The 21,324-nt window shown below is 51.8% G+C and overlaps 1 protein-coding gene across 3 annotated transcripts in view; it reads left to right on the top strand.

Moving 5' to 3' along the window:
* The window catches only part of LOC149869768 (uncharacterized), an 86,042-nt gene that overhangs the window by 52,117 nt on the left and 12,601 nt on the right, over nt 1-21,324 (top strand). For 2 of the 3 annotated variants that reach the window (XM_090040878.1, XM_090040879.1), the window contains exons 17-25: nt 1,595-1,792; nt 4,579-4,727; nt 6,441-6,600; nt 6,823-6,931; nt 8,271-8,404; nt 12,273-12,384; nt 18,463-18,692; nt 19,745-19,778; nt 20,497-20,637. In XM_090040878.1, the coding sequence (XP_089897004.1) occupies nt 1,595-1,792; nt 4,579-4,727; nt 6,441-6,600; nt 6,823-6,931; nt 8,271-8,404; nt 12,273-12,384; nt 18,463-18,692; nt 19,745-19,778; nt 20,497-20,637 (1,267 nt within the window). Of the gene's footprint in view, nt 1-1,594; nt 1,793-4,578; nt 4,728-6,440; nt 6,601-6,822; nt 6,932-8,270; nt 8,405-12,272; nt 12,385-18,462; nt 18,693-19,744; nt 19,779-20,496; nt 20,638-21,324 lie in introns of those variants that run through there. The other variant, XM_090040880.1, reaches the window with a different exon arrangement.

Genomic DNA, 21,324 nt, shown 5'->3' with positions numbered 1-21,324 from the left:
GGAGGATCGTCTCCTTAAGGAGTGACCACTCTCCTTGGACACCTGGCTCCCCTCCCCTCTGGGACCTCAGTGCTTCCCTGACTATTTTCTCCTTAGCTCATTGAAGTTTGCCCTCCTGAAATCTAGGGCTGCTACAAAGTTAGTTCACCCATGTGCAGACCTTACTAGCTGATGAGACTGCAGCGAGGAGTTATCCCAGTGACTAATTAAGTAGGTTTCATAGGATGTAGCACAATACAGACCAGGACTAAATAAGCAGGTTTCATGGGATGTAGCACTAGGAGTGCTTAATGTAGACCAGCAGCAATGATCTAGGGGCTTTTTTCTTCTGCTTAGATCAATTTCAGTGCAGAACTGTCCCACCAAACCCGGCATCCCCTATCCCAGGAAGCCACCCTGATCCTGCACATGGAGCCGTGGGGCTCAGACAACAAGTGCCAGGGCCCAGGGGAGTGTGCGGGGGTGGGAGGTGGGGTACCAGCCCCAGCTACATGTATGATTGGGGCCAGTTTTGCAGGATCAGGGATGCTGGGTCTGCAGGGGGTTTGGTGGGGGTTGGCAGGACAGTTCCACACTGAAATTGATCTAAACAGAAGAAAAAGAGCCCCTAGATCATTGCTGCTGGTCTACATTAAGCACTCCTAGTGCTACATCCCATGCAACCTGCTTATTTAGTCCTCACTCCATTTGTATCAGCTACTAAGGTCTGCATGTGGGTGATATAGCCACAGTGATTTACATGTATGCAAACTGAGTCAGTATTTTTGATTCTCTGCATTTCAAATTAACAAGGTTTTCCTGGTCCACAGGACCAGAAAACAGCTTTGAATTTCAAAGTAGACATATTTTGAATTGGCCTTATCATAATTCATACAAAAACCTATCCTTTTGGCTGGGGAATGATAATAGTTTAGAGGTCTCCAACACTTTTAGCTATCTAATATTGAACTAATGAGGTTTTACTGTGACAGCAGGGCCAGAATTGGGCCACACCAATAGTCCATCTGGTCCAGTATCCCGTCTCCAACAGTGGCAGGAGTGGAGACGTACAAGGAGAGCATTGAACCAGATCTCTAGAGTGATCTGTCCCTATCCCCTGGTATCCATCATTTATTGGGTGGGAGCTGCCAAAGGAGACATCTCCAACTATTTTACTCAATAGCCATTAATAGATCGATCCTCCAAGAATTTATCCAAGCCCTTGTTGAGAACCTGGCTCTGCTCTCTGTCCGCCCCCTCCTGTGGCAATGAATTCCACACGTTAACTACGTGTTGCATAAAAAAAATACTTGTTAGTTTTACACCTGTCACCATCTAATTTCAGCAGGTGCCCCCTGGTTCTAGTGCTCTGGGACTTGGTGAACAATAGGTCCCTGTTCCCTTGGTCCGCATCCTTCGTGATTTTGTGCATGAAAGAACCATTGCCAACCTCTGTAGTGCAGCAAGAGGCAGACGCCGGTTGCTTGCCTTGCACGTAGGTCTCTGGATGTCTCTGAAACCACTGACAGAGGTCTGTGGGAGGAGGTGGACTCAGACTAGCCGCAGAGTGACCTCTTGACATGGCCCTGTCGGGATCCTTTCTGTTTGCCCTCAGGACAATTCTCACCGGGTGCAGGTCCAAGAGATCATGCAGGAATGCTTGTCTCAAGTGCCCGAGCTCCTTCAGAAAGCAGTGGAAGACAGCGTCCAGGACATTCAGCATGACTTCTCTCTCATCCTCTCCAGCCTAAAGAAGGGAACAAGAAGGGCAGAGGAGTGGTGTGAAGACACTGTTAGACACTGGGGGTTGCCTGTAAGATGCATGTTTGTCTGCTGTTGTGTCACGGTCAGCCCACTTGCCAGTGTCCCTGTCTCCCATGCCTGGTGCTGCCTTTGCTGCTTCTCTCTCTCTCTCTTTACATTGCAAAAGAGCCTCTGCGCCCCCTCCCCGCATGCTGTGACATGCAGGACACACAAGAAGGCAGATGCAAAATGAGGCTAGTCCCAACAACCTTGTGGGGCTGCAGGAAGGAGTGTCCTGTGCCCATGCCTTGTTGTCAGAACAAACTGTTACCTAGCTGGGGGGTGGAGGGGGGTGGGAAGGAACCTTTGTAGGGAACTGAAAATCACCTGAAGGGAACCAGGGTGTAGCTCCCAGCCCAGCAAACAAGGAGCAGCCCGCAGCTGCTGGCAGAGATGAGCAGACTGCTGTATAGAGCAGGGGCTGGTGACCTTTTGGAGCAGCCTGGCTGCCATCCCCTCCCTGTTCCGTGCTCCCCTCTGCTTACTGGGTGCCACCAAAAGCCACGAGGAGGGGCACGTTTGGTGTCAAGAGCACAGAGCAGGAGGATTTAAATGCCTGCTGTGATGCAGCCCCTTTGAAATTGGCTTTTCTTCTCCTGCTCTCCTCACCCTTCCGTTTGCACACCTGGTCCAAGTGGGCTGTTGATCCTGCTCTAGGCAGAGGCTGTGGTCAGGTATGGTCTGGGGATGGGGATGCTTTCACTGGTGTTGGTGCAGCTGGAGTCAGTTAATGACCCTGCAGCTGTGGTACACTTAGCCTGCTCCCCCACGTCCTCTGCCTCTCCCCCTGAGTAGCCTCTGATGCCTTTGCAGTGCTGCACACCTGTCATCCTGGTGCAGCTTTGTGCCTGCCTGTTCTCTGGTTCAACAAGGACTCTGGATTCTTATCCCATCACCCCGGTCAGGTTTGGTGCCCCTTTGTTCCTTTCTGCTCACTGCTTGTTCGCTTGTCTCTCCCAGCACTGCCCCCTCCTGCCCCTCCAGTCTCTCCCTCCCTCTCCCCTCTTGTCTGGGGCAGATGTGGGGGTGTTCTACATTGTCTCAATCTGTCTCCCTTAAAGTGACACGATGGGTGTCAATTTATACTGTCAATGGGTGACAGGTCAGAATCTCCAAATTGTTGCGCATGCTGTTCAGAGTTAAATACGGTAGGGGGCACTGCATAACAGTGCAACCCCGCTGACCTCTTGGTACTAAGTGACAGCCGGGGCACTAACCTACAGCCCACACGTGTGACAGGTGCAGATCAGTGACCGGTGTTTAGTTTTATTAGTAGACATGTAAGTGTAATTTCAGTACTTTCATTACTGTCATAATGAAAGTACTGACTTTCAGAAATGAGACTGTGCTCCTTGGTGCCTGGTATAGTTCAAGCACCCCAGTCTTGAACGTACTGACAGCCTAGCTGTCAATAGAGCGAATTTGGAGAGAACTAACACAAAAAGCGTTTTTTAAAAAAAATACGTATTTAATCTAATTAATGAACTTAAAGAGGAGGTCAGCAGAAGATTGATCCATGTCAGGCTCTGCAGGTACACCTCATGTGCTAAAGCATTCATTACACAAAACCCACAAATTACACTGCAAATTACCTGAAAGTACCAGCGAATTCTGGCAGCACCTGCTGGGCAAGGGGACTCAGGACATGTAATTGGGCAACTAGACATGCATGTGACATGCACATGTGTCAGATTTTTTGTCCACAGTGGGACAATCTGCCATGATCAAACTAAAATACATAGGCGGTGGTCTAAGTTGCCACACTCTGGGACAGTTTGACATGACAAAACCTTGTGCACGTGTACATGATGATGTCACACTAGCCAAATGGTGATTTTTTTTTATTTCACCATGTGTACCTGGGCAAATCCATCATGTGTACAAGCACCCTGTATTCTAATCTCTCTCTCTCTCTATCTGCTTTCCGCGTGTCCTTTCATTGCATCTGATGAAGTGAACTTCAGCACTGGAAAGCTTCTGCTATATAGAGTTATAGAGAAGTGGGGCTGGCAGGGAGCTCCAGAGCTCACATCTAGTCCAACCCCTGCCTGGGGCAGGATCGGCCCTGTCCAAACCACCCTAGACAACCATAACCTAAACTCTACATAAGAGCTTATATACGTATGTGTGTTTAGATATGCATGTGTATGTGTATATTATGCATATGTGTGTATATATATATATATATGTACACACACAAGCTCTTGTGTGCTATACACACGTCCCGGCTTTGGTAAGGCTATAAGGTCCAACTCTACCTTGTGTGCTGCTGACATATACTTACTGCACTGCCATATACTGTTCTCTCCATGTTGTTGTATGGTTTCGGGTGGTGCATTGTGTCACGAGTGTTTTCCCAGTGCCTAGCTCAGTGGACTGCTTGTGCACAATGTCACTGCAATCAGCACCTGTGAGTAAAGGGCTCTTTGCACTTGGAGTTTGCTCACTGTTCCTGTGTGTTCCACACAGTCTGCCTGTAACTTGGCAGGCCAGTTTGTTCTGGGAGAAGACTGTGGAGTTGTACAGCAGGGCCAGGATTGTCCTGGGAGTAAACTTGGCCCCCTTTTCAGTATCTCTTGTTTCTTTACTCTGCTGTGCTTGGCAGCTGTGTTGCATGAGCACACCTCATTTATCCACTCAGCAGTTAGACCTGCATAATTTTGCTGTTCTGCTTTCGGAAGTACATTCCTCCCATCACAACCCAAGCACATGTGCCTGCAGTAGAATGGGATCGGTGCCTCCTGTGTACTTGAAAATTTGATGATCGATCCTCTCTCCTTGCTTTCCATTTTGCAGGGAATTGGCTACCCATATGCCACGTACCGGGCCGTGTGTGTTCGTCAAGGTGTCTATGGCTCTGTTGCCTGTGGGTTTATTGATTTCAATGAGCTGCTGACAGAGCCAATGTACAATGCAATCTCCACGTCCTGGAGCGATGTCTTTAGGTATGGCATTTTCCCACAGATTCCTGAAGTATTTGTCGTGTACAAACAGAGCAGTTCTTGTTGCTGACTGCCCTGTGCAGAAATGCATGCCCAGCCTTCCCATAGGCCAGCTTTCTCCAGGGCAGTGAGTGCAGCCTTCCAGCAGGTGATGTGGGGAGTGGCCAAACTTCATAGCGGCCTCCCCCTCTGGAGCAGAAGCAGCAGAGGAAGCTGATTCATACTGTGCCTCCTTGCTGCTGGAGACTGCCCGGGGACTGACGAAGCTGGTGTCTGATCTCAGCGTCTTCTGAATGGACATGATTAATGATGCTCTTGCTAGTATTAAATCACCTTGGTCCTGTCTTGCAATTAGAGACCCTCTTGCAAGTGCAGAACTCCACTGGTTGCCCTGGGGCTGTAGGGTGAGGTCCATGTGCTTCAGTTCTTGCAGAGAAGGTGCACTCGGCTACTTAGAGTGACAACGGCCCGGTCCAAGTGGGCTGTGATGGACCAAAAATTATGCGAGAAGCAAAGATTTATTAGGGTGGTGTCTTTTATTGGGCCAACTGCATAGTTGTGATACAGTTAGACAAGACTTTGAATACTAGGCATTCTTTAGCAGGCCTGACCAGACCCAGCCAAGCCCAGTACAGTAAAACCCAGTGGTGGGAGCTGGTGAGAGAAAATGGAAGGGGTAGCAGATGCACAATTATTAAAAGAAAGGAAGCTGATTCCTGGGAGATCAAGGCCTGTCAGAAGGGATGAGAGTCATTCCCCCCTTTCACACGTGGAAAAAAAATCAAGAGTCAGGTAGATCATAATGTGCCATCAAACCAGTATCAGTGTTTAGTCCTTGGCTCTTAGCGTTTAGCCAGCTTAGGAATGTTTGTTCCCAAGTTTTGGCTATTAAAGGTGTTGGGTAGATTTCCCTTGCGCAGAAGGATAGTGGGGTTGGAGGGGCAGCAGTTGCTCTGTGAGAAATGTGCTCTGACAGTGTAGGTGTTTCTGTCTTTTGGGGATAATGTATGAGTGACACAGATGATGTGTGTTGTGTAAAACCTACCACCTCTCAAGACATCATTTACACACATACCCCGAGTGACCCACGCCTCACAGTAAGAGATTCCTAATGCATGCTGCCACAGTAGATCAGACTAGCAGTCCCTTGTCTTTGGCAGTAAAGGCTCATAATTAGCAATGCACAGCTTTGTTAGTGAGTGCAGAGTGCTTTGAGACCTGCTGGTGGGAGCTAGATTCATCTGACGTAGACAGCAGCAATCCTGTCTAGCAGGGTGTCAGATCTGCTTCATGCTGGATCCGCAGGGCAAGCAACAGGGCTAGAAGGCAGCAGGGCCAGTGTCAGTGGTGGAAGTAGTAGGGAGAGCCAAGCACCCACAGACAGCACAGCCCTTGCTTACCCACCTGCTGCCGAGGGCCGTGTCCACCTGGGCCCCAAGTCCTGGGTGAGGCCCCATCTCCTCTTAGTGATTTCCCCCACATTCCCTGGCCCTCAGCTGTGTGCAACACCCCTGCTGTAGGGCGATGGGTTACATTGCTTCTCGAGGTAAAACAGTCATGCTGTGTAGAACCTTTGATGAGGCAGCAAGTCAGTCTCGGCCTGGAGTCCGACCCCTGCCGCCTTCATCTCCTTCATTCACAGAATAAGCACGTGCTGCCTGCTAAGCATGAGCATGCTGCAGTGCATGCACTGACCCTTGCGCTTTTCTCTCCTAGCATTAGACTGAGTGAGAGCATCAAGCAGTTCAGCAGAGCGGTGTTGGATAGGCTGAAATACTTCTTCAGGAATCTCAAGAGCAAACTCCAGGAGAAAGGCAGAGCCATGGAGCCAGTGAACGCCATTCATAGGCAGCAGATGGAGGCTGCTCAGGCCTGGGTAAGGTTGTCAGGGGCGGTGTACAGCTTGTGCCCTCCAGAGCTTGCCTGTTCTGTATTGGTTAGATGGTGAGCACGGCTCAGACTGTGCTTCTGATGGGGAACAGCTCAAGCACTTGTAAATGCCGAAGCAGCGTAACTCAGGTACTGCAAGTGCATTTGGAAATGACACCACTCCTCTACAGCAAGCCACTCTGACAAGCTCCTCTCTTCTGCCTCTCAGCTGCAGAACTTCATCCTGGATCAAATGGACTACATCAGCAAGAGGCAGCGGAGCATCTCCCGTGTCCTGATACCAGAAGTACAGGCCAGCATGAGACCTGTATATGCAGGTAGGAAAGTTCACACCCAGATTCAGCTTGGCCTCTCCTGCACTGAGTTCATAAACTTGGATGATGTTAAATATCTCATGTAGTCAGGGTATATCCACACTGTACCCTGAGAAACTTGAACTGGCTCATTTGAGGTGCAGAGTGAGTTAACCCAGCAGAGCACTGCGCTAACAGGTGCACTGCTTCTAGGATCTCCACTGGCTCTGGTGCCTCTGTACAGTGCACATATGCCTGTAGGGTTCATAGAATCCTAGAAAACGAGGGTTGAAGGGACCTCAGGAGGTCACACCTAGTCCAACCCCCTGCTCAAAGCAGGACCAGCCCAACTCCCCATCCCAGGCAAGGCTTTGTCTACCTGGGTCTTAAACACCTCCAAGGATAGAGGTTCCACCACTGCTCTGGGGAGCCTGTCCCAGTGCTTTACTACCCTCCTAGTGAGAGAGTTTTTCCTAATATCCAACCTCAACTTCCCTTGCTGCAACTGGAGCCCATTGCTCCTTGTCCTGTCATCTGCCCCCACTGAGAACAGTCCAGCTCCATCCTCTTTGTAGCCCCCCTGCAGGGAGGTGAAGGCTGCTATTCGATCCCCCTTGGTCTTCTCTTCTCCAGACTAAACAAGCCCAGGTCCCCCAGCCTCTCCTCACCAGTCCTGTCCCTCAGCCCCGCAACCATTTTCGTTGCCCTCCACTGGGCTCTCTCCAGTGTGTCCACATCCTTTCTGTAGTGGACTCCAGATGTGGCCTCCCCAGTGCCAAATAGAGGGGAAGAATCACTGTCCTCGATCTGACGGCAACACTCCTGCAATGCAGCCCAGGATGCCGGTTGCCTTCTTGGCACCAAGGGTGCACTGCTAGCTCCTGTTCAGGTGGCTGTCCCCTGTCATCCCAGGTCCTTCTCCCTAGATGGAGGAAACTCTTCTCTCCTGACTTCTCTGGGACTTCACCAGGCAGTTGCAAGGCTGACCCTGCAGGTCCCTACGTGTCCTTACTGGGACGTGGATGAAGCAGCACAAGCTGTGGCCATGGTGTCTGTAGGTCATCCCTCTTATTAACGGGTGACTTCCAACCTTTCCTTTACTGGTCATCACACTTGCAGCCTATAGCTGAGCAGCCTGTGGCCAAGTCTCCACTGTGCTTACTGAAACCATGTGCTGAGCCTGGGCTTCTTAATGCTAGAAGCTTAAATGGGTGAGGGTCAAGGAACAGATCAATCTGGATACACTGCCTAACTGTTCCTCCCCTTAACATCCTGTCCACTGCGTTGAGACAAGAGACTGGGCTAGAGGGACCTGTGGGCTTATTGACTCCTTAAGAAGTTTAATGGCATCATTTCCCTCCAGCTTGCAGGAAAGTGGCTGGTCCTGGCGCCTTCCAGGTGATGAAAGCTCACATGCAGCAGCACATCTGTCAGCAGAAGGAGACCATGTTCCGAGGCGCTGCTGAGAAGTTAGAGCAACAGCTTCTCCTGCTGCAGGTGAGAGGAAACAGTGAATGCTTCTCTGGGAAGGGGCAGCAGGCCTCATACTGACTGCTGCCTTATGGGAGAGAACCCACCAGTTTGCCAGTTTGCAGGTAAGTAGCAGCAACAGCAGCTGGTATGAGAAGGCGGTGCCTCCCATTGCCTTTTGTCTGATGTTTGTTGTAATATTTACTGGAGCTGTGCCAGTGCAATTAGCCAGGGAGGACTGGTTTAGATCAAGGCCATTTCAATTGTAATCTGACATATAAAGGAAGGTGCCTTTTCCCTGGTAGAATTATTCCAACATGGATTTACGTTGAATTTAATGCTTCTTTCTGCAGTCTGGGAGGTGCACCATAATTATAGGCACTTGTTTAAGCAATTACACACCCGATATTTTCAGGTTCTTATCAACCGATGGGCTGTTGTGCCACGTTTGTCAAGTTTGACCTCAAAGGCTGGATATCTTTCTGCTCGTTTTTAAGACAGAAAAACACTTTCTTTGCCTCTGTCTTCCTAAATAGGGACCAGAACAGCCACCTCCATGCTGGGCCCCCCTCGGGCCCCGGGGGAGGCACACCTGGGCCACGGGTTAGTGAGGATTTAGTTAGGGAGCTTCTGGAGGGGCTGGACGTATTCAAGTCAGCCGGCTCGGATGATCTCCACCCTAGAGTTCTAAAGGAACTGGCCGAGGTCATTGCCACTCCCCTGGCACGGCTTTACGAGCACTCGTGGTGCTCTGGTGTGGTGCCAGAGGACTGGAAGAGGGCCAATGTGGTTCCCATCTTCAAAAAAGGGAGGAAGGAGGACCCGGGAACTATCGGCCAGTTAGTCTTGCCTCGGTCCTAGGCAAGCTGTTTGAGAAAATTATGCTGGCACACATCCAGGAGGGGCCAGCAGGGAACTGCATGCTTAGGGGCAACCAACATGGGTTCATCAGTGGCAGATCCTGTCAGACCAACCTGGTGGCCTTCTGTGATCAGGCTACCAGATCATTAGATGCAGGGGTAGCGGTGGACATCGTCTTCCTGGACTTCCGGAAGGCTTTTGACACTGTCTCTCCCCCCGTTCTCATTAAGAAACTGGGGGGCTGTGGCGTAGACAGCCACACAGTCAGATAGGTCGCCAACTGGCTGGAGGGCCGCACACAGAGGGTGGTGGTGGATGGGTCCTTCTCAACCTGGAAGGACGTGGGCAGTGGGGTCCCGCAGGGCTCGGTCCTCGGGCCTGCACTGTTCAACATCATCAGTGATTTGGACAAGGGGGTAAAAAGCACCCTGTTCAAATTTGCTGATGACACTAAGATGTGGGGGAACGTGGGCACACTGGAAGGATGCAACAGGCTACAATCAGACCTAGACAGGTTACAAAGGTGGGCGGATGTGAATAGGATGGGATTCAACACGGACAAGTGCAAGGTGCTGCAGCTGGGGAGGAACAACCGGCACCATACCTACAGGTTGGGGAACTCCCCTCTTGTCAGCACGGAGGCGGAAAGGGATCTGGGGGTCATCATTGACTCCAAGATGAACATGGGCCGACAGTGTGGGGACGCGGTCAGGAAGGCCAACCGCACCTTGTCCTGCATCCACAGATGCATCTCGAGCATGTCCAAAGAGGTGATCCCCCCCCTCTGTGCGGCACTGGTCAGGCCGCAGCTGGGCGCTGCACTTCAGGAGGGATGTGGACAGCATGGAGAGGGTCCAGAGGAGGCCACCCGCATGGTCAGGGACAGCAGGGCAGGCCCTACGAGGAAAGGCGACGGGACCCGAACCTGTTCAGCCTCCACAAGAGAAGGCTGAGGGGGATCTTGTGGCCTGTTATAAACTAGTCAGGGGGGATCAGCAGGCATTGGGGGAGTCCCTGTTCCCCCGAGCACCGCCAGGAGTGACCAGGAATAAGGGTCGCAAGCTGGCAGAGGGCAGGTTTAGGCTAGATATCCGGAAGCGCTACTTCACGGTCAGGGCGGCTAGGATCTGGAACCAACTTCCAAGAGAAGTGGTGCAGGCTCCTACCCTGGGGGGTTTTAAGAGGAGGTTAGATGCACACCTTGCTGGGGTCGTTTGACCCCAGTATTATTTCCTGCAATGGCAGGGGGTCAGACTAGATGATCTGCTCAGGTCCCTTCCGACCCTAGAAACTATGAAACTTAGGCTGTAACTCAAAGATTGTGGTGGAGGTTCATGTTTTTAACACATTTTGCATTGCATATAGGCCCCCACTGCACATTACAGATATTGTGCAGTGAACTGAAACCAGCTACATGTTCAGTACCTGTTGCCCAACAAAAAACTCCAACCAGCTAAAAAGTCAGACCTGGCAAATGAGTACAGACTTTATAACTGGTTGCTATCCAGGTTTCATTTGCATGTATAGCAAGGAGTACATTGTGTGATAGTAATCAGCCAGTCCTCCAGCATCCCAGGTTGCATTACGAGGACACCCATACCCCAGAATAGTTTGACCCGTAGCTTCATTCTCCCTGCGCTGCAGTACCCCACAGGAGACATGGGCTCTGCTCCAGCCCGGTGTGATGTCCCCGGCTCCATGCATGGGCTGGAGGGAGGATTACCCAGGGGCCCTGGGGGATGACTCGTTCAGGTGTTGCTGACCAGTGAGAGCCCTCCCACCTGGTCAGTGACAGCAGTGAAAGCCTGTCCTCCTGACAGCCTGCCTTATGCTCATGTAGCCAAGCACACAGGGCAACATCTTCATCGCACGAAGAAAGCAGTGCCGCCTTTGGAATAGTGTCTGGAGGCCCCTCAGATTCCATTTTTAAAAGGTCCATTTCTAAAATGAAAAACATCATTCAAATAATGGAAGAACAAAGCTGTTTTGAAGGAGAAAAAAACCAGTTTTCAGGGACGGGAGAATAATTTGTGAAAATCTGACTGGGTTAAAAGGGTTTTGCTGACTGATGTTCATGAATGTTTTTAGGCACCTGAGGCTGGCTTTGGGCAAGAGGCATCCTCTGCATAGGCACAGCGCCGGGTGGTTCCATACAGGACTGCTCGCTCCAGTTCTCTTCATGCTTGAATTTTACTGTGTTTAAGTCAGACCTGAATCAGTAAACTGGTTCATTGGTGGGCCAACAGCAGCCAGATTTTTATTGCTGCAGTACTCCATGGTATTGTCTGCATAAATGGAGCCTCTGCTTGCTTTATGGAGTTAAATAATACTTAAGACATCTCAAATGTAGCTTCACATGAGATCTGAAAAGGAATGAGGAGCCAATGAGCCTGTGCTGTGTCCCAGACAGCATCGCCTGCAGGCATAGATAGAACCATTGCTGTTGCACCTCAGCAAAACTGAGTGTCCTGCACCAGCAAATGTGTCCTTTGGATCTGACTTCAGTTAAACATGTCAGGGTTTAAAACTGGCTCCAGCAGGACTGCTTCTGGTCAGGAGAGTTGCACTAATGCAGAGGCCTTCAAACTGGTCTGCTTTCCACAGAGATCCTGCACTGCTTCTTCCTCCCTTCCAGCTGCCTATAGGCTGTTGGTGACAAAAAGCCCTAGACTGGAGTTGTATGAGAGCAGCTGGAAGCAAGGAAGGAGAAGGCAGCTTAGCATAACCACAGGGCCCCTGCTGTCGCCTTGTGTCCAGTATGGGAGCTGCTGCTCTGGCAGGGGCCTGTGGTGATAGCTGAAGCTGCCATCCCTACTCCCATGTGGCCTGGGCTGGATCCATCCCTCAAAGAGTCCTGCAGTTGAGATCCAGCCCAAGGCATGAGGTGAATCTAACACCCCTTCCTAGGATGTTTGCTGCTTGGAGTAATCGACTGAGAATGCAGCTTCCTGGTGTTCTGCGCTAATAATACTTAGGACCCACTGTACTGCTGGCGTGGTACAGCATTGGGGGCTGAAGACAGTTCTTGTTGCAGGAATACATCTGTGCTTCCTTTGAGTGCTCGGTTCAGGAGCTGAACAAGTCCCTGGCTATGCAGTTTGAGCCAATGCTGAAGCCTGTCCAGAAAAATGACAGGATTATTCCAGGTAAAGAGGCCCCTGCTTATACCCTGGCTTCCTCCGCTGCCCCATAATGTCTGGATGAAAGCTGCCATCACGTCCACTGTTTAATCTGCTTCCTTCCAAGCTAAGCCTGTCTCTTTCCTGCAGCTGTTTCTCATGCAGCTGCTTACTCTCTATCATTTTAAGAATGGGGATGCCAAAAATGGGACACAGTGCCCCAGCTGAAGCCTGCAGCATCACTTCCTGTGTCTCGCGTGGAAGACTCCTGTTACTGCGATCCCGCGCTGCGTTCGCTTTCTCACACTGCTGACTCAGGCGCAGTCTGTGATGCACCACGAGTCCCAGGTCCTCCCAGCAGCACTGCTGAGGCCCAGCTCAGCAGCAGTGCGCTCACCCCCTCCTTCACCTGTGGCTGGTTCAGAGACTCCTGCTGTATTCAGGCCTTGTGCCTGGTGCTTGTGCAAGAGGGTTGATTGTGCCATTTTAAGAGTAGGTTAGATAGACGTGTGTAAGGGGGGCTTAGGCAGAGCCGATTCTGGCTCATGCAGGGGGCTCCAGAGAGCCTGGCCAGCCCCCCTGCTCTGTAGTCCTGGCCATCTCCCATCATACATTTGTGTTTTTGTCCCTGTGTGTAGCACCACACGTTTTGCTGTGCTGCAGTTCATTCCCTGGTGCACAGCTCGCTCCTCCGGTTCATTACAGTCCCTTTGAAACTTAATCACACCTCCCAAATATTTTGTGTTGTCTGTGGATTTGATCAGTAGTAGACTCCCTGCCTTGGAATCCAAGTCCTAGCTGAGCTTGTTAAACCTCACTAGACACGGAACAGATTGCTCTGGAGCTCCACAGCGTTTCCTGCCCTGCTGATTTCTGTAGCTACTCTTTGCTTGCAGTTATTCTGCTAATTATGTGTCTGCATAGCGTTGCCTCTCTCTCTTGCTAGCCCGCATCTCTCCAGCTTGCTCGTGTGGGACAGCGTCAAAAGCTATGCTGTAGTCCTGGTGTAACACGCTCGCCTCATCCTCCCATCCACTAAACCCAGGGACTCTGTCATAGAAGGAAGTGAACTGAGTTTAGTTCGATTTTGTTCTGAACAGTCCATGTTGGCTGCCAGCAACTCCTCTAGATATTTACTGAATATTTTATGATGTGCTCTAGTAACTTCTCAGACGTTTGAAGTCAGGCTTGACCCAGGTCCTGTTTTTTCTCTTGAAGACAGACGCTTTGTCAGCCTGCCTCCAGTCATCTCCTGGATCTTGCCTGTTATTTCTCTTAGTCCAGTGCAATCTCCCCCTTTGAAGCTTGGTATCTTTGTCTCATTGCTCTTGTCCTTTCCTTAGCATTTCCTTTACATCATGAGTTGTCTTATGTCATAAACACTCCCCCAAGTTTCCACCCACCATCAAGTTCGCAGCCAGTTCAGCCCTGCGTCTCAGAACCAGATCTGAGCTGAATGACACCCGGGTGTTTCCACAGCTTTGTGAAACGGAGGGTTGTCCTCAGCTTTCTGAAATTCATATTAAAAACTGGCTGAGGAGCTTATGCTTTGCTGTGTCTATCATATTTTTCTTCCCATGGGTGGCATGGAAAATAAATCCCCCTGTTATTGCTGGCCCATATGTTTTAGATATTGGTGCCTTCTTGTAGAGTGCCTCATCCACTTCCTCTCCCTCTGTGCTCTCTGCTGTAATGCCGTTGCTGTTCCTTTCCCACTTCATCTTCCCCCAGATACATGCAGGATCCGCCATTCTCTTCTCCTGGACCTTAGAGCACGTCGTACATTCTTGATGTAGTGCGATGCTTTTTCCTCTTTTCTGTACCCTCCTTCCAGAGCAGGCTGTACCCAGGCTATGAATCAGGGCGTGAGGGCAGTTGAGGTCTTGTGTGACAAGAGTTGCATCAGAGATGGTTCAGTAAGAAGTGGCACACACCAGTGACCTGGACGCAGCCCATGGAACAGGTGGCTAAGAATAACGGGGAGCCATTTGCACAGACAGGCGCTATGTGTTTCATAGTTTCTAGGGTCGGAAGGGACCTGAATAGATTTTTTCATAGATTTCATAGACATTAGGGCTGGAAGGGACCTCGGGAGATCATCGAGTCCAGCCCCCTGCCCAAAGGGCAGGAAGTCAGCTGGGGTCATAGGATCCCAGCAAGATAAGCATCCAATCTACTCTTGAAGGTGTTCAATGTAGGTGCTTGAACCACCTCCGCTGGCAGACTGCTCCAGACCTTGGGGGCTCGGACAGGAAAGAAATTCTTCCTTATGTCCAGCCTGAAACGGTCTTGCAGGAGTTTGTGACCGTTCGACCTCGTCATCCCTCGGGGCGCTCTGGTGAACAGACGTTCCCCCAGATCCTGGTGGTCACCCCGATATACTTATAGGTGGCCATCAGATCACCCCTGAGCCTGCGCTTTTCCAGGCTAAAGAGTCCCGTGTCTCTCAGCCTGTCATCGTAAGGTCTGTTTTCCTGACCTCTGATCATGCGCGTGGCTCTCCTCTGGACTCTCTCAAGCTTCTCCACATCCTTTTTGAATTGTGGAGCCCAAAACTGGACGCAGTACTCCAGCTGCGGCCTCACCAAGGCCGAGTACAAGGGGAGAATGACGTCCCGGGATTTGCTCGAGAAGCATCTATGGATGCACGCCAGCATTTTGGTCGCTTTACTAGCCACAGCATCGCATTGCAGGCTCATGTTCATCTTGTGGTCAGTGATGACCCCCAAGTCTCTTTCTTCTGTAGTGCTATCCAACGTAGCACTGCCGAGCCTATAAGGATGCTGCAGGTTTTTCCTCCCAAGGTGGAGAACCTTGCATTTTTCGGTGTTAAACACCATGAGGTTTTCGTCTGCCCATTTGCTGAGCTTGTCCAGGTCAGCCTGGATCGCCCGCCTATCTTCTGGCGTGGATGCTTTGCCCCAAAGTTTGGTGTCATCGGCGAACTTGGCCAGTCCACTCCTGACTCCAATGTCCACATCATTAATGAAGATGTTGCACAGTATGGGTCCCAGGACAGAGCCTTGAGGGACCCCACTGGTCACAGGGCACCACGATGAGTGACTGCCATCAATCACAACCCTCTGGGTCCGACCACGGAGCCAATTTCCCAGCCAGCGGATAGTGGTGGAGCCAAGGCCACAACTGGCCAGTTTGGCCAAGAGGTGATCATGGGATACCAGATCAAAAGCTTTTTTGAAGTCAAGATATATGACATCAATCTCTTCTCCCTTGTCCAGGTGATAGGTCACCTGGTCATAGAAGGAAATGAGATTGGTCAAACAAGACCTACCCGCAACAAACCCGTGCTGGCTGTCCCTTAGGATGTTAGCCTGGGCCAGTCCCTCAAGGATGGCTTCCTTAATAAACTTTTCTAAGATCTTCCCTAGGATAGAAGTCAGGCGAATGGGCCTGTAGTTAGCCGGATCCACTCTCCTCCCTTTCTTGAAGATCGGCACCACATTGGCCTTCTTCCAGTCTTCGGGCACTACACCAGAGCGCCAGGAGCTCTCGAAGACCCGTGCCAGGAGCTGGGCTATGACGCTTGCCAGCTCCTTGAGTACCCTGGGGTTCAGGTTGTCAGGGCCGGCTGACTTGAAGGTCTCCAGCTTCTCAAGGTGTTCCTTCACGAGGTCAGCATTGATGGGGGGTAGGGGATCCCCACCACCCGGATCTCCCTGTCCCATAGCAGGCATGGGCGTCCCGTGTGACTGATGAAAGACTGACGCAAAGTACCTATTTAATAGGTTGGCTTTTTCCTGGGCGTCAGTTGTCAGTTGCCCCATCTGGTTTAGCAGAGGTCCAACATTGCCCTTGCTTTTCCTCCGGCTCCCCACATATCTGAAAAAGGACTTTTTGTTGTCCTTGATGCCTGAAGCTAGTTGGAGTTCAGTTGGTGCCTTGGCTTTCCTGGTTTGCTCCCTGCAGGACCGGACCAGCGCGGAGTAATCCTCCTTGGAGGTGAATCCCGTCCTCCATCCTTTGTAGGCTTTCCTTTTTAGCCGCAGGAGGTCCGCTAGGTCCCTGGAGAGCCAGGAGGGCTGCTGTGCCTTCTTGCTGCCTTTCCTCTGATGTTGGAGTAGATTTAGCTTGTGCACTGAGGATCGCTTCCTTGAGAAGCAACCACTCTTCTTGAACTCCCATCTCCCTGGGGTCATGGTCCCTGAGGGCCTGACCGACAAGCCTCTTGAGCTTGTCAAAGTTGGCTTTTGTGAAGTCAGGGACTTCTGTGTTGCTGACTGACTTGCCAGCTTTCCGGCGGATGGTGAAGGTGATCAGCTCGTGGTCGCTGTCACCCAGCTTCCCATCGATCACTAGGTCGCCGATTAGGTCGTCCCCCGTAGCCAGTACCAGGTCGAGCAGCGCTTTGCTAGTCCGACCCCCTGCCGTGGCAGGAAAGAGCACTGGGGTCAAATGACCCCAGCGAGGTGTTCATCCAACCTCCTCTTAAAGCCCCCCCAAGGTGGGAGCTAGCACCACTTTGCTTGGAAGTCGGTCCCAGACCCTAGCCACCCTGACCGTGAAGTCGCGCCTCATAGTTTCATAGTAGCTAGAGTCGGAAGGGACCTAGGTAGATCATCTAGTCCGACCCCCTGCCTTGGCAGGAAAGAGCACCGGGGTCAGATGACCCCGGCAAGGTGCTCATCTAACTTCCTTTTAAAAATCCCCAGGCTAGGAGCCTGCACCACTTCTCCTGGAAGCTGGTTCCAGGCCTTAGCCGCCCTGACTGTGAAGTAGCGCCTCCTAATATCTAATCTAAACTTACCCTCCGCCAGCTTGTGACCGTTATTCCTGGTCACTCCTGGCAGCGCACGGGGGAACAGGGACTCCCCCAATACCTGCTGATCCCCCCTGACCAGTTTGTAGCAGGCCACAAGGTCCCCCCTTAACCTTCCCTTGTGGAGGCTAAACAGGTTCAGGTCCCGTCGCCTCTCCCCGTAGGGCCTGCCCTGCTGACCCCTGATCATGCGAGTGGCCTCCTCTGGACCCTCTCCATGCTGTCCACATCCCTCCTGAAGTGCGGCGCCCAGAACTGGATGCAATACTCCAGCTGCGGCCTGACCAGTGCCGCATAGAGGGGGAGGATCACCTCCCTGGCCCTGCTCGAGATGCATCTGTGGATGCAGGACAAGGTACAGTTGGCCTTCCTGACCGCGTCCCCACACTGCCAGCCCATGCTCATCTTGGAGTCAATGACGACCCCCAGATCCCTTTCCGCCTCCATGCTGACAAGAGGGGAGTTCCCCAACCTGTAGGTATGGTGCCGGTTGTTCCTCCCCAGCTGCAGCACCTTGCACTTGTCTGTGTTGAATCCCATCCTATTCACATCCGCCCAGCCTTGTAACCTGTCTAGGTCTGATTGAAGCCTGATGCTTCCTTCTAGTGTGCCCACGTCCCCCCACATCTTAGTGTCATCAGCAGATTTGAACAGGTGCTTTTTACCCCCTCATCCAAATTGCTGATGAAGATGTTGAGCAGTGCGGGCCCGAGGACTGAGCCCTGGGGGACCCCACTGCCCACATCCTTCCAGGTTGAGAAGGACCCATCCACTACCACCCTCTGGGTGCGGCCCTCCAGCCAGTTGGTAACCCATTTGACTGTGTGGGTGTCTACACCACAGCCCCCAGTTTCTTAATGAGAATGGGGTGAGAGACAGTGTCAAAAGCCTTCCGGAAGTCCAGGAAGACGATGTCCACTGCTACCCCTGCATGTAATGATCTGGTGATCTGATCGTAAAAGGCCACCAGGTTGGTCTGACAGGACCTGCCGCTGATGAACCCGTGCTGGTTGCCCCTGAGCATGCAGTCCCCTGTGGGCCTTGGCAGTTGTCAGGCTGAAGCAGTTGTGCGGCTCCTTGGGTGTTAAGCACAGAGAAAAGCTGTTTGCTGCATTAGCCCCAAGTCAGGCAGAAGGCCGGGTACAGTTGCACCTTGCAGGCTAACTGAATGTGAGCTGCGCGTGTTAATGCCACCAGGGTCTGGCTTGTATATAAATGAACGACTGATACCGAAAGCCTGGCTGAAGCTTTTTGCGTGAATTGCTGTAGCCTCCTCGACTCCCCATGGCAGTCAGAATAATAATGTCTTCTTGTAATGCTTCCTCTAGATCTAGTGAACATCTGTGCCAAAGTCAGGAAGATCTGCAAGATGTCCTCTGTGGATTACGTTCTTCCCAACCCCTGCCAGATGGAGACCTGTCCTGTGTCTGCCTCCCCTGGGAAGGATCTGTCATCACAGAGGCAGCTACAGGAAGACACAGATCCTCCCACCTTCTTGGGGAAGTGCAAGCTCATCCGTATTGGGGCATGGTCATCATCTTACCCTGCTCCCATTCAGGTACTGGGTGTAAAAGCACAACTTCATTTGGATGTTCAGGAGGGAAAGTGTTGAATCCCGGAGCAAGTAGAGTGATGCTCTCAGCTGCAGCATTCTCACCTTTGTGCAGGAGCAGAATAAACCAGGGGTGGGTGGGTAATTATTTGGGCGCCCAATGCAGGGAGTGCATCTTAGCTCTGCCCCAGGCCAGGCCCACAATCCTAGCTCCTGGCCACCCGTTCTGATTCTGGACACCGCTCCCCGCCCGCCCACGGCCCCAACCCATCCACCCGACTGAGTGTGCCTTGCCTACTAGGGTCCAGGACCAGTCTCCGCAGAGACCCCACCCACTCGTCCTCTCCATCCAGTACCCCCAGCGGTGCAGAGCAGATTGACAGTGGCAGCCAGGCAGTATCTGGCCCCCATGTCATCCCAGCATGGCCCGGGCTGTCTCCCTGCAGATAAAATCCCTTGGCAGGGCTGGATCTGTCTGAAGCCTGTATTTTGCCCACCTCTAGAATAGACAATATAGTCCACTTGCCTGCCTCAAGATTCTGTGGTAGGATGTAGGACTTGTCAGCCCAGATGAGCTCAGCACGTCTCAGTTCATAGTCTCAAGTTGCACCAAGGGAAGCTTAGGATGGACATTTAGGTAAAACTCTCTCACTAGGAGGATGGTGAAGCACTGAGATGGGTTACCTAGAGAGTTGCTGGGACCTCCATCCTTGGAGGTGCTTAAGGCCTGGGTAGACAAAGCCTTGACTGGGATTATGTAGTTGGGGCTGGTCCTGTTTGAGCAGGGGTTTGGGCTACATGTGATCTCCTGAGGTCCCTTCCAGCCCTCACTTTCTATGCTTCTGTGACTGCCCCTCCGCTGAAAAAGGGCAAAGTTTTTGACATGCGTTTTCAGGTGTCTCTCTAAACGCACCGTAGAGTTCCTTTCTTCAACCAGGGTAGCAAAAGAACTGCGACCTGTGCACGTGGGTTTGAAATTCACCTGCTTTCTCACAGTTTTATTTGCTGATCAGTGTCTTGTCTCCTAACAAAGAATGTCTGTTTCTTGTCTCTCTAAGATATCTGTACAAGAAGTCACTGTGGCTCTACCAGGTCAGTAATCTTGGTTAATTACTGTTGTTCTTGAGCTCTGTCTCCCCCAGCTGCTCCCGTACAGCCATGAAATGTAGGATGGAGTGATTGCCTGCAGCCTCCAGAAGCTGTAGTGGAAACTCCCTAGAATAACACTTCGCCCTTGCGTCTGTCTCTGCTGGGATGCACTGTGCTTGGTCAGCAGAAGTGAGGTCCATCCATACAGGAGGGAAAGGGTTCAGATCACCTCTTCAGATCCCCACCTGCTAGGTTGTAACTTGCACTTACACCCTTGGTATCAAGCTGGGATTTCCCAGCAGACAGGTTGCCTCAGTGGTCCTGCTGACTGATCTCAAGCAGTTAAAGCAATTACAGCTACTGCCACTGTCCAGAGATGGGATACTGGGCTACGTGTACCATTGGTCTGACCCAGTCTGGCACTGGCTGATGTTTTTATGGTGCTGAAAGCCCATAGCTAGTCTCCAAAGAAGAAAACCCTCTTGACGTACACCTTTTCACTAGGTGGCCTGCATCTGCTCTGGGAGGTTAGCCTGATGTGTTGGCACGAGGGCGTGCTTCTTTCCCACATAATAACAAAGATGTGAGCCATTAGCATAGCTGCAGCTCGTGCCTCTAGCAGCAGATACGATTTGGTGCCTGGGAGTGGTGAGGAAGGTTTTGCTGTCCTGGGGTATAAATATGAGCCCAGGTGTAAATTGGTCGTCTTCTTCCTCCAAAGACAATGCGCCCCTGGCTCTGCCGTTCAGCAGCGTGTACCTGTGTGAATGTAGCTTCTACCTCTATTCCTTGATCCTTCACCTCTCGCGAGAGTGTGCCAGCAACCTCTGCTCCAGATGGGGAGGCCGGACATCCAACCCGAGTAAGTGTTGATGCACCTCCCTGACAGATGGGACCATGCCTGGGGTGATGGTGGCTTGAAAAGCATGTAGACACACCTCTGAGCCGCTTACAGGGGAGTTTGTTGCGCTGGCTTCATCTGTGCTGTTCCTCCTCTCCCACCAGACCAGTGGTGCTTGATCATAGGAGTGGCATAGGGCTAGTCTGCAGGCTGGATTGGGCTCTGCACTATCTCTGCCTGGCTCTGCATGCCCAGTTCAGGCCCCACATGGCCTTGGCTGAGCCCTGAGCTGCCCCTGCCCAGCCCTGCATGCAGGAATCAGGTCCTGTGCACCCAGATCTGTCCTTGGGTTCTGTGCCACCCCCATATGTCAGATTCATAGATTTCATAGACATTAGGGCTGGAAGGGACCTCGGGAGATCATTGAATCCAGCCCCCTGCCCCAGGGGCAGGAAGTCAGCTGGGGTCACAGGATCCCAGCAAGATAAGCATCCAACTGACTCTTAAAGGAGTCCAGAGTCAGGATCAGGCCTCGTGCTGTACTGCCATCACCAGGCCCTGCGTGCCAGGATTGGGCCCCACACTGCCTTTGTGTCTGATATAGTGGGGCAGTGTGAGGCCCACCCATGGGGTCCCCATGGGTCAAGGAATTGGGCAGCAGGGGAGCGATGCTGCATTTTTCATGCACCTGGTGGGCTGGGTGACGTG

Source organism: Crocodylus siamensis, chromosome 3, assembly GCF_052110815.1.
Source record: "Crocodylus siamensis isolate JL-2025a chromosome 3, ASM5211081v1, whole genome shotgun sequence".
Taxonomy (NCBI): Eukaryota; Metazoa; Chordata; order Crocodylia; family Crocodylidae; genus Crocodylus; species Crocodylus siamensis.
The sequence above is the reverse complement of the archived record's forward strand: the minus strand, read 5'-3'. Positions and strand labels throughout refer to the sequence as shown.